Source organism: Tachypleus tridentatus, chromosome 13 (assembly GCF_004210375.1).
Source record: "Tachypleus tridentatus isolate NWPU-2018 chromosome 13, ASM421037v1, whole genome shotgun sequence".
Lineage (NCBI taxonomy): Eukaryota > Metazoa > Arthropoda > Merostomata > Xiphosura > Limulidae > Tachypleus > Tachypleus tridentatus.
Genome location: NC_134837.1, coordinates 254526996 through 254539833, shown reverse-complemented (window position 1 = coordinate 254539833; position 12838 = coordinate 254526996). Strand labels below are relative to the sequence as shown.

Here is a 12838-nt window from a genome sequence, read left to right as displayed (position 1 = left end):
ATGATCACACAAAGAACAGGAATACACTAAGTCAAGCAAAATGATCACACAAAGAATTGGAACACAGGTAGGTCAAACAAAATGATGTATTGTAATTACAAAGTTCTGAAACTCGTAAATAGTAAAAATCGAACAAACTGGGTAACGAGATTGCGTAGTATTTATCCCACAGCATAACAATGTTTGGTACACATACGAGTAGGCGATTAGATCACAGCATAACAATGTTTGGTACACATACGAGTAGGCGATTAGATCACAGCATAACAATGTTTGGTACACATACGAGTAGGCGATTAGATCACAGCATAACAATGTTTGGTACACATACGAGTAGGCGATTAGATCACAGCATAACAATGTTTGGTACACATACGAGTAGGCGATTAGATCACAGCATATCACATTAGATCACATTTGACCGACTAGTATTTAGGCTAATTTCATAATGTTCACATTTTCCCTATTAAATGTTAAAATAGTTTTTATTTTCCATTTTCTTATTTTTATCTTTCGAAGCTCTACTCAAATAAGTGGTTGAGTCTAACAACGTAAAATGCATAATTTTTCTTTATGTTCATTGGCCTTAAGACTTTGGCCAGCAGTGTATATAATAAGGAATAGTGATCTAGACACGAGCTCTAACATTATCCAAATACCTAAGTTATTGTAGGTTACTTTAATGGGGATTGAGAAAAGACCCAAACTTCTAGTAGTGTAACTATATCAACGTTTGGAACATAAGAGAACTGGCAAAACTAAATTTTAATATTAGAGTAATTTGTGTATATAAATATATATATGTAAGTTGGCAAAACTAAACACCAGTTGGTCAGAAACATAAGCGTTTAAGAAAATGAATACTTTTATCTAGTGTGCCTAACACCGTTATCGAATCACGATTTTTCGCGTTTTTAAGTTCGTATTCTTTGACCTGAACGAGAGAAAGACGAAACTGAACTCAGAGAGGTTTGAAAACATGAGTTAGGGAGGCTGTAGTAAGTAATGAAGGAAGGGTTAACGTAAAATACTGAAATATTGAACTGATTGTTTTAACATTTGCGAATTAGAAAGTCAGATGGAAACGAAAAAATAACAATTTCGATTTATTATTTTTTCTAATCTATTTCACATACGTTATGCAAATATATAAATAAATAAAAATAAATAAATGTTAATAGTTCAATACATTTTGAAAGGAAAACTCTAGTGTTATCATTTATCTTTCAAAATGGTCCGACATGGCCAGATAGTTTGGGTGCTCGCCTCTCAATACGAAGGTCGCAGGTTCGAATCCCCTTTCCATCAAACATACTTGACTTTTCGGCTGTGAAGGTGTTGTAATGTTCGGTCACTCCCACTACTCGTTGATAGAAAAGTAGCCTAAGTGTTGGTGGTGGGTCTTGATGAGTAGCTGTCTTCCCTCTAGTCTTTTACTGATAAATTAGGGACAGCTAGCGCAGATAATCCTCGTGTAGCTTTGCGCTAAATTAAAAAACAAACAGACAGTTATACGTTAGACTGCGAGGTTCTTTTACGAAGATGATGAAAACCCTCATAAGTGTGGCTTATATCTTGTTTTTGGTGCGGTTCAGCAGATCCCAAACCTTAGACTGGGAGGGAGCCAGACGTTAGTGACATGTTAACCCTTATCCACTGCAGCAAAAAAAAAAGTTTTATTTGCATATACATATATGTACCTATATATAAGCACTAACTAAACGTGTTATACATTTAAAGTCTGATATATTACATGCTTAATGCAATAAATATATCTTCTGAGTAAATATTATATGATCAAACTATTCGACCTTGTTTGAGGTCTTCACACTCTTTCGTGTATTCAAAATTTGTTTATATAATATGGATAAAAATTGTTTTACATCGGCTGCTGTTGACTAGTAGCCTTCCTTCTAGTCTTTCACTGCTAAATTAGGATTTACTAGCGCAGATAGCCCTCATGTAGCACTGTGCGAAAGTTTAAACAAACCAAACCTTTGATTTCACAAAAAGGCGAAGAACTGATATCTTTTAGAACAGAATCAGACTTTAAAACTATTAAATCATAAATCTGTGTTCGTTAATGTTCACGGACAATCAGAACTCACGAACACATAACTTGTTACTAATTAATTAATTTCAAATATTCGAAGGACTGTAGGTTATAAGAAACCAGCGTGTGGGTCAGTGGCTAGTATATTGGACTTGCTGTCAAAAAAGTTGTGATTTCGAGACTATTTAGTGACATGTTATTGTGTCCTTCAGCATGACGCTTGACCCCAGCTTTTAACTGGGGTCAACGTGCAGTGGACTGACATTTCATCCAGAGAGTGTGTATGACCGTTCCAATATACTTTTGTCACTGAGACTGAAGTTAAATACCAGCTCTTATGTACCATCTAAATAAGAGCTAGACTTTATTTTGAGTTAACGTTGCTGTTAAGAAATGGTATTGCAATTCTTATAACTAAGTTTTGGGATATTATTAAAGAGTTAAACTGATATAGACAATTGACGTAAGCATATGTATGTCATTATTGTTATTGTTTTGCTCCTCTGCGGCATAGCGGTACGTCTGCAGACTTACAACGCTATAAATCGGGTTTCATTACCCGTGATAGGCAAATCACAAATTGCCCATTGTGTAGCTCTGTGCTTAACTTCAAACAAATAAATAAACTTAATGTCTTTTTTTCTCCTTCTAGGAAATTATACCACAATGATAGCGAAATTTACATTTTCACGTCATCTGACTTCATATATCATCAACACCTATATTCCTAGTGTTCTGGTGGTTTTGATGTCCTGGTTATCGTTTTGGCTGGACGTCGGAGCAGTTCCAGCTCGAGTGACCCTAGGAGTGACTTCGCTACTGACACTGGCGACCCAAGTAGTCCAGTCACGAAGTTCCATACCTCCAGTGGCGTACATCAACGCTCTGGATGTGTGGCTGTTTTTCTGTATCAACATGGTGTTTGCTACGCTGGTGGAGTACGCCATTTCATATTACATCACCTTTTACAAAACGTTCGACGGAAGGTGCCTTTGTTTTCCTTTCCAGCTTTGTGCTGGTAACATTAAGAAGGTAATGTTGATAATTATGAAAAACCAAAAAAACTATTACAAATATTTTAAACATCATTAAACTTGACTTTCAAATTTAATTTTACAAAAATAAAAACTCAAAATATGCACAGAAAATAAGATTCTAGGAATTTGGAGCTGAGCCTCACCAGCCGAATAAAAAACATTATGCTTGCCCTCAAACAGCCTGGGTTTGTTAGCCTGATGTGGCCTGTTTTATGAAAGTTCCATGTTTTAGCCCAAATTCATTAATTATCTAAAGGTATATTAATATATCATCTCCACTTCAGTGGTAATTGGAGTAACTATGTTAAATTAAGAAGATTAGCTCTGGAGTAACCGTGTTAAATTAAGAATATTAGCTTGGAGTAACCGTGTTAAATTAAGAAGATTAACTCTGGAGTAACTGTGTTATAATAAGAATATTAGCTCTGGAGTAACCGTGTTATATTGAGAATATTAGCTCTGGAGTAACCGTGCTATATTGAGAATATTAACTCTGGAGTAACCGTGTTATATTAAGTATATTAGCTCTGGAGTAGCCGTGTTATATTAAGAATATTAGCTCTTGAGTAACCGTGTTATATTAAGAATATTAGCTCTTGAGTAACCGTGTTATATTAAGAATATTAGCTCTTGAGTAACCGTGTTATATTAAGAATATTAGCTCTGGAGTAACCGTGTTATATTGAGAATATTAGCTCTGGAGTAACCGTGCTATATTAAGAATACTAGCTCTGGAGTAACCGTGCTATATTAAGAATATTAGCTCTGGAGTAACTATGTTAAATTAAGAATATTAGCTCTGGAGTAACCGTGTTATATTGAGAATATTAGCTCTGGAGTAACCGTGTTATATTGAGAATATTAGCTCTGGAGTAACCGTGCTATATTAAGAATATTAGCTCTGGAGTAACCGTGTTATATTAAGAATATTATCCCTGGAGTAACTATGTTAAATTAAGAATATTAGCTCTGGAGTAACCGTGTTAAATTAAGAATATTAGCTCTGGAGTAACCGTGTTATATTGAGAATATTAGCTCAGTGACCGTACCTTTCATTTTAATTTTGTTTTCCAAGCGTGAAAGACGTCTCTGTGAATTCATCACGCTCAGTTTAACTATTTGTCGTTTTTTTGTTGTTGAATTTCGCGCAAAGCTACTCGAGGGCTATCTGTGCTAGCCGTCCCTAATTTAGCAGTGTAAGACTAGAGGGAAGGCAGCTAGTCATCACCACCCACCGCCAACTCTTGGGCTACTCTTTTACCAACGAATAGTGGGATTGACCGTCACATTATACACCCCCACGGCTGGGAGGGCGAGCATGTTTAGCGCGACGCGGGCGCAAACCCGCGACCCTCGGATTACGAGTCGCACGCCTTACGCGCTTGGCCATGCCAGGGTCGTTTTTTTTTTAATTTTTTAAACTAACGTAATCAATACAGTGTTTCAGGAAAGACCTCGTATTTATTTAAGGCGTGCGTGTCTTTATAAGCATCTCATACACTCTGGGGAGAACGTGAGTCTAATGATATGAAAGTAAACAAAGAAAATGGTCGTTTGCTAACAACGAAAACTTAACGCTATCAGAAATTCAGAGACTTTTCGCATGATTATTGTACTCGGTCAACAAGCTTGTTGTTTCTCTATTCATGATTCCTCTCTGTTGACGTAACTTCGCATTATATAATATATGTTATAGTGGTACAGTGCACACGATGTAGGCAAATGTTGTTGTTTTTTATATGATAGTAAACACCGAATAGGCTTAGAGGCAAACACTAGATAATAAACTACAGTATGTACATGAAATAAGAAACTATCGCTTTGCCATTTTTAGTTCATACTACATAAATTTGGAATCAGATGATTGCATTTTTTTTACTTACCTTTAACTATAACAGAGAGATTGGGCATGGCCTAGTAGTTAACGTTTCGGACTGTGGATCGAAAGGTCATGGGTTCAGAACAAGATGGGTTGAACACGCTCCGAACTTTAATCTGAGCTTGTTATAAAAATTGGAAAATTAGCACAACAGACGGTTTATTTGCTCTGCACTAACGTAACTGTTTTTCTGATAACACTTGTCATAACAATGGGGTCAGAAGTAGCTGGAGAGTGGGGGTGCTTGGCTAGACCTGAAGATTTTACAATGAAAGTATAAGAATCTACTAAAAGCAGCTCAGTCTATAGGGGTTTGGGGGCATCTACTGAGAAAATTAATATAGTAATATAATTTACAGTTGCTGTAAAAGTCAAATAGGCAAAAGTTGTGTGCAATTGCTCCTCCTGTTCAGGCGCCTCTGCGTAAGATGTTAGTGTTAGGCCTAATACACTTTTAAACACCGCATTCTTTGTTTAGTTCTTAAGGACTTTCAGAAGTTATAAGTGCGTGTAATAAAAGAGTTTCAACCATAACTTTAATGTTGCCAATGTTTTGGTGAATCTGGAACACGCCAGCTAGAATATAACAGAAACAGTAACGATCAGGTCATTTTTTTAAAAATAAACCATTGAAAATACATGTGTATACATAACACACATTTCATATTTGTGTGTACATACATGACACATTTTATGCCTGCGCGCGCATGTGTGGGTGTGTAATACCCAGTTACCATGGTCATAGTGTTAAACTATTATCTCATTAGATGTAACAAAATGTTCGTAAGTCGATGTTCACTTAGCAAAAACAGTTCATGGCACCAATACTCGTGGTTAATAAGTACACTAATGTGCAAACTGGTTTTTAAGCATGTGTAAGAGAATAAATCGAGGACTTACGATACGTAGCACATTCAAGTCAAAATTGTAATGTGTTAAAACTGATGAAAATTACCAAAAATTTATAGAACAAAATCCGAAAATAAAATGAAGTTAATAGAAAAAGTTACACACTTGAGCCAAAGATAGCTGATAAAGAACTAAGTCTGTTGTTTACATTTATGGTGTTCATTTGAGATTAATAAACCAGTAATTCGAGGTTTGATTATTCTTGGACGAGGATTATGATTCAAACGATGTCTACAGGACAGTGTTTCCTTTTCACCTAAAATTATATATGTCCACCAACTTTTTTTTTATTTAAATTGTATTGTTTTAAAGACTCCACACGAGGATTTCTAGATGACTCAAGACCGTGTAGAAGTGAAAAGAAAGTCTCAAAGTTTACTCTAATTTATATCTTCGAAATAAAAATATTACACTTGATAAAAAGACCAACACTGTTTTACAATATACATTACTACCAGTTTCTGTTTTTTAGGAAAAATTTCTTTGTTTGAATTTCGCGCAAAGCGGTGTAGGAACCTGGCCGTAGCTTATTAGTTAGTGTGTCTATGAACTGTTGAAAGTGAGAATTCATGGTTGCCATAAAATCACGCTCCGCAACTTGGGCCGTGGGTACACTATTCGATTATAGGCTGATGTGCATTTAATAGTATCTCTCCTTTGAAATTTGTTAGTTTGTTTTGAATTTCGCGCAAACCTACACGAGGTCTATCTAAGCTCGGCGTCTCTGATTTAGCAGAGAGAGACTTGAGGGTTTGGTTTGGTTTTAGTTTTGTTTAAATTTCGCGCAAAGCTACGCGAGGGCTATCAGCGGTAGCCGTCCCTAATTTTCCAATGTAAGATTTGAGGGAAAGCAGCTAGCCATCACCACCCACCGCCAACTCTTGGCTACTCTTATACCAACGAATAGTGGGATTGACCGTCACTTTGTATCGCCCCACGGCTTAAAGGGCGAGCATGTTTGGTGTGACAGAGATTCGAACCGGCGACCCTCAGATTACGAGGAAAAAAAGTACTGTCCTCGGAATTGAAATCTGTCCAGATCAATTATCTTTATATTTTGTTGCACTTGATTTAAAAGTATTGGCGTCCCTAATTTCGATCTAATAGACAAGTGGGGAGGAAGGTAATCAACAGCACTCATCTCCAACTCTTGAAGGATTAATGTATAAAAGTATCTTCGAAAAAAACAACAACCAAGAACTTTTCTACATCTAGACGTTTAAACCATCACGAAATAGAAACTAATTCTGAAAATCAGCAGTTTATGGCTATCAACCATCAAACCATCAATCGTTCTACCAACTGCATCAGAAGAACAACCGGCCTGTCACGTCACGTCCACTTCAGTTTCTCTTGATACCAAACAAATTCTCGCAAAATCAGTGCAAGATTAATCTGTAGACCTAAGACTTTCCTCACGCTTTCCTTGTTACCAGAAGTACTTTTGTAGGTTAGTCCTTGAAGAATGTATCAACAAGTGCCGCTCTAAACCTAGACAGTTGCTGTCTATTTCAGTTTGATTTGATTATCTCGAAACCGAATGGTTGATCTAAATCGTCTAAGAGAGAACTGATACTGTAATAGTTTAGTACATCCCATTAGTGAATCCGAGTGAGATTATTCTAAGAATTATATGATTCAAATAGAACGTTTCAATTGAAACTCTTTTGTTACAGATGGCAGTCGCTGACAAGTCGGACCCTGTACGAACAAAAGTATCCTGGGTATCCTCGGGGGAACCAATAGAACGTTTGGCGCCATCTAGTGAGAAACGACAAAATATATCAGGATCAACTGGCAGCATGCAAAGTACAAAGTGTATTGATAAGATATCACGTTTAATATTTCCTTTTTTCTTTTTACTTTTTAACATTATGTATTGGCCATACTATCTCACTTTTTCTACTCCAGGCAGCGATTAAAGACTAAAACTATTTCCAGTGTCTGTAGTTTCCATCTCAGTTCGCTTGTCTTTTTTACGCTTGATTACATTACAAATGAAAAACTTCCATCAGAAGTCTCAAAGGCGTTTTATTATTTGTTGCTGTCGTTTTACGTGTATATTGAAAGTAAAAGTCAAACTGGATAAGATGTTCGGTTCCTATTTTAAATTCAAATGCAATTAACACAACTAGTATTTAATTTTGGAAAATTAAAAAGGTATCAAATTATTCCTCACGATAGAGGGGGTTGATTTTTAGAATATAATTGAAACATTATTAAGCCTGCTATTTGGGATAAGGATGGATGAGTTACATTAGTTCACAACAGCAGTCAAATGTCAGGAGACAATGCAACCAAGGGGAAAAAAATGCATTAAACAAGAGGTCTGAAAATATTTGGCAAAACTTAAGTACTGAATATGGACGTGTTCATAGCGAAAACCTTTTCTTTAAGTATGGTTTAACTGGAATTTCGCGCAAGGCTACACGAGGGCTAGCCGTTCCTAATTTAACAGTGATACACTACGAGGAAAACAGCTAGTCAACACCACTCACTTCCAGCCCTTGGGCTACTCTTTGACTAACGAGTAGTGGAACTGACCATTGCATTATAACGCAATAAGTACACTAATGTGCAAATTTGTTCTTAAATATGTGTAAGAGAATAAATCGAGGACTTATGATACGTAGCACATTCAAGTCAAAACTGTAATGTGTTAAAACTAAGTTTAATCCTTGGGCAGCTGTAAATACAACTGCTATGGTATAATTGAAATCAATACTCGGGATTAACTTAAAAATTATAAAATATACTTGATTTTTACAGTTTATTAATATCATAAACAAAACTGAAAACAATACTTTAAGATTGTTAAATTTCACGTAAGGCTGGCAGAGGGTGATCGTGCCGAATTTAGAAATGGCAGATTAGAGGGTTTGTTTGGCTTTGAATTTCGCGCAAAGCCACACAAGGGCTATCTATTTGTATTATATTGTGAGAATAATTCAAAGTCTAGTCCACGTAACTGATAACAAATCAATTTATATCTCCTAACGCTTTTACAAGCTTGAGTAGTTTAGTAACTTATAGCTTACATTTGCAAATGGCTCTAAACTGCACCACATAAACGTAAAATACTTATAATTATACCACTTCTCTCTGAAACAAAAACTGATTCACTACATCGTTAGGAGAAACTCTGCTATCTTTTTTACTCTTAACTGTCCCTCGTATTTATAATATACCCTCGAATTTACTAGAAACTCTAACGTCAAAATATTTATGAATTTCTAGGCCTACGTTATTAAATTTTAAACTTAACAACGGCAAATAAAAATAAACAAATCACAAAATTATAAATATACGTTATAAGAGTATAAACTGAAGTTCTAATATATTGTTTAAAAGCTCCTTCTTGGTAAGATAAAAGTGGAATAACATCTTTGAAAAAGATTCTGAAAAATACTACGAAAATAGAAGTTTCCAGCACACTGAGAAATTAGTTGAGCATTCAGTGATCTATCGTTTCTGAGAAAAATCTCAGAAAACTACAATTTTGAACTAGCTTTGAATTAATACACGAGAGATTAATAATTATAAGCCTAATTTTACGTTGTAGGGTGACAGTGACGTTTGTTTGTAATTAAACACATGGCTACACAATGGGCTCTCAGAACTTGGTTTCTAGCTTTGTAAGTCTGCAGATATGCCGCTGTGCCACTGGGGTGATTAACTTCTAAGCATACTTGGATAAAGTAGCGGGTGTAAAATAAAGAAATAATTTAAAAAAGAAATCTTGAGCAAAAAATTTACTTTTTATTGTGAGAAAATGTCCAATTAAAAGTTCGTAATATCACTAAAAAATTGTACATTTAATCCTAATCATAGAAATATATTCTCAGTAATAATTGCTAATATAAATATTTTATGTTTATAAATGTAGAACTTTAGCTTGGAGTAAACGCTTATGTAAATAAATATACGTTTTATGTTGTATACTGAAAACACCGCTAGGAGCAAGGGTACCAAATCGATGACTTCGGGCTGGTTGTTTCTCATAATTAAGACAATTTATTATTTATTTTATGAATTAGTATGCACGTTTAGCAGCTCTTCTGATATAAGTCATTACATTTGATAAAAATAAATATTTGTCATTATTTAAATAATAAACAATTGCTTGAAAAAATATTTATTTCAAATCCATAGTAAACATTGGTGGATTTAATATTTATTCTGTGATATATATTAGAAATAATGTTTATCCCGTGTTATATTACAAGCATTTGCTGAATTAAATATTTACAGTGTGTTACATTGTAAACATTTGTCGTGAGCAAATTTTTTTCCTGTGTTATATTGTAAACATTCGTTGTGAGTAATATTTATCCTGTGTTATACTGTAAAAGGATGTTATAAGTAATATTTATCATGTGTTATACTGTAAAGAGATGTTGTGACTAATATTTATCCTGTTTTATACTGTAAACATTTGTCGTGAGTAATATTTATCCTGTGTTATAATGTAAACATTTGTTGTGAGTAATATTTACCCTGTGTTATACTGTAAAGAGATGTTATGAGTAATATTTATCCTGTATTATGTTATAAACATTTGTTGTGAGTAATATTTATCCTGTATTATGTTATAAACATTTGTTGTGAGTAATATTTATCCTGTATTATGTTATAAACATTTGTTATGAGTAATATTTACCCTGTGTTATGCTGTAAAGACATGTTATAAGCAATATTAATCCTATTTTATACTGTAAACATTTGTTGTGAGTAATATTTATCCTGTTATAATATAAAAAAAATTTGTGAGCAATATTTATTTTGTGTTATATTTTAAAAATTTGTCATGAGTAATATTTATCATGTGGTACACTGTAAAGAGATGTTGTGAGTAATATTTATCCTGTGTTATACTGTAAACATTTGTTGTGAGTAATATTTATCCTGTGTTATACTGTAAACATTTGTCGTGAGTAATATTTATCCTGTGTTATTCTGTAAACATTTGTTATGAGTAATATTTATCCTTGTTATACTGTAAACATTTGTTATGAGTAATATTTATCCTTGTTATACTGTAAACATTTGTTATAAGTAATATTTATCCTGTGTTATACTGTAAACATTTGTTGTGAGTAATATTTATCCTGTGTTATACTGTAAACATTTGTCGTGAGTAATATTTATCCTGTGTTATAATGTAAACATTTGTTGTGAGTAATATTTATCCTGTGTTATACTGTAAAGAGATGTTATGAGTAATATTTATCCTGTATTATGTTATAAACATTTGTTGTGAGTAATATTTATCCTGTATTATGTTATAAACATTTGCTGTGAGTAATATTTATCCTGTATTATGTTATAAACATTTGTTGTGAGTAATATTTAACCTGTGTTATACTGTAAAGACATGTTATAAGTAATAGTAATATTATATAAACTGTGTAATATTTTCCTGTATTATGTGTGAGTAATATTTATCCTTGTTATGTTATAAACATTTGTTATGAGTAATATTTATCCTGTGTTATTCTGTAAACATTTGTTATAAGTAATATTAATCCTATTTTATACTGTAAACATTTGTTGTGAGTAATATTTTTCCTGTTATTATATAAAAAATTTGTGAGTAATATTTATCCTGTGTTATACTGTAAACATTTGTCGTGAGTAATATTTATCCTGTGTTACACTGTAAACATTTGTTATGAGTAATATTTATCCTTGTTATACTGTAAACATTTGTTGTGAGTAATATTTATCCTTGTTATACTGTAAACATTTGTCGTGAGTAATATTTATCCTGTGTTATTCTGTAAACATTTGTCGTGAGTAATATTTATCCTGTGTTATTCTGTAAACATTTGTTGTGTGTAATATTTATCCTTGTTATACTGTAAACATTTGTTGTGAGTAATATTTATCCTTGTTATACTGTAAACATTTGTCGTTAGTAATATTTATCCTGTGTTATTCTGTAAACATTTGTTATGAGTAATATTTATCCTTGTTATACTGTAAACATTTGTTGTGAGTAATATTTATCCTTGTTATACTGTAAACATTTGTCGTGAGTAATATTTATCCTGTGTTATTCTGTAAACATTTGTTGTGAGTGATATTTATCCTGTATTATATTATAAACATTTGTTGTGAGTAATATTTACCCTGTGTTGTATTGTAAAGAGATGTTGTGAGTAATATTTATCCTATGTTATACTGTAAACATTTGTTGAGAGTAATATTTACCTTGTGTTATACTGTAAAAAGATTCTATGCGCAATATTTATCCTATGTTATACTGTAAACATTTGTTGAGAGTAATGTATATCCTGTGTTATATTATAAAAATTTGTTGTGAGTAATATTTATCCTGTGTTATTCTGTAAACATTTCTTATGAGTAATATTTATCCTGTGTTGTGCTGTAAACATTTGTTGTAAATAATATTTATCCTGTGTTATAATGTGAACATTTTTTTCAAAGTGGTATTTATTTTTCTGTTTGAATTTCACTTATAATTATTTGATCTTTAAAAAAACAACAGTTTGATATGTCGTGTGTTTTGAGTGTGTATTTTTCTTATAGCAAAGCCGTATTGGCTATCTGCTGTATCCACCGAGTGGAAAATCGAATCCCTGCTTTTAACGTAAACCCGGAAATGTATTGCTGTTTCAGCGATGGACTTCACATGTCATTATATACGGAAATGCTTCATGATTCGTCAAGTAACTAACATTATTGATATCGTAGAGAAACATTTAATTATTTAACGTTTTACAATAAAAAGCTTCCTTCAGTTTTTACGTCATATACTTTGTTTTATTCATGCTTGTAACCTAATTTGTCATCATTCACCACCGTCATTATTTTCATTCGAAATTAACCTTGTACACTGATTTTATGAGCATCGCCCCCTAGTGGCACAGCTGGATGTCTGCGGAATTATAACGCTTGAAATTTTGAATTCAACTTCAAACAAACAAATAAGTACGA

General features: G+C 33.3%; 1 protein-coding gene across 2 annotated transcripts in view; it reads left to right on the top strand.

Annotated features, from left to right (window-relative positions):
• The window catches only part of LOC143239605 (gamma-aminobutyric acid receptor subunit pi-like), a 61891-nt gene extending 49254 nt beyond the window's left edge, over positions 1-12637 (top strand). Inside the window, exons 7-9 of one of the 2 annotated variants that reach the window (XM_076480857.1) lie at positions 2706-3085; positions 7555-7687; positions 12431-12637. In XM_076480857.1, coding sequence (XP_076336972.1) covers positions 2706-3085; positions 7555-7687; positions 12431-12495 — 578 coding nt within the window. In that variant the 3' untranslated portion in view covers positions 12496-12637. Of the gene's footprint in view, positions 1-2705; positions 3086-7554; positions 7814-12430 lie in introns of those variants that run through there. The other variant, XM_076480855.1, reaches the window with a different exon arrangement.
• Positions 12638-12838: the final 201 nt, after the last annotated feature.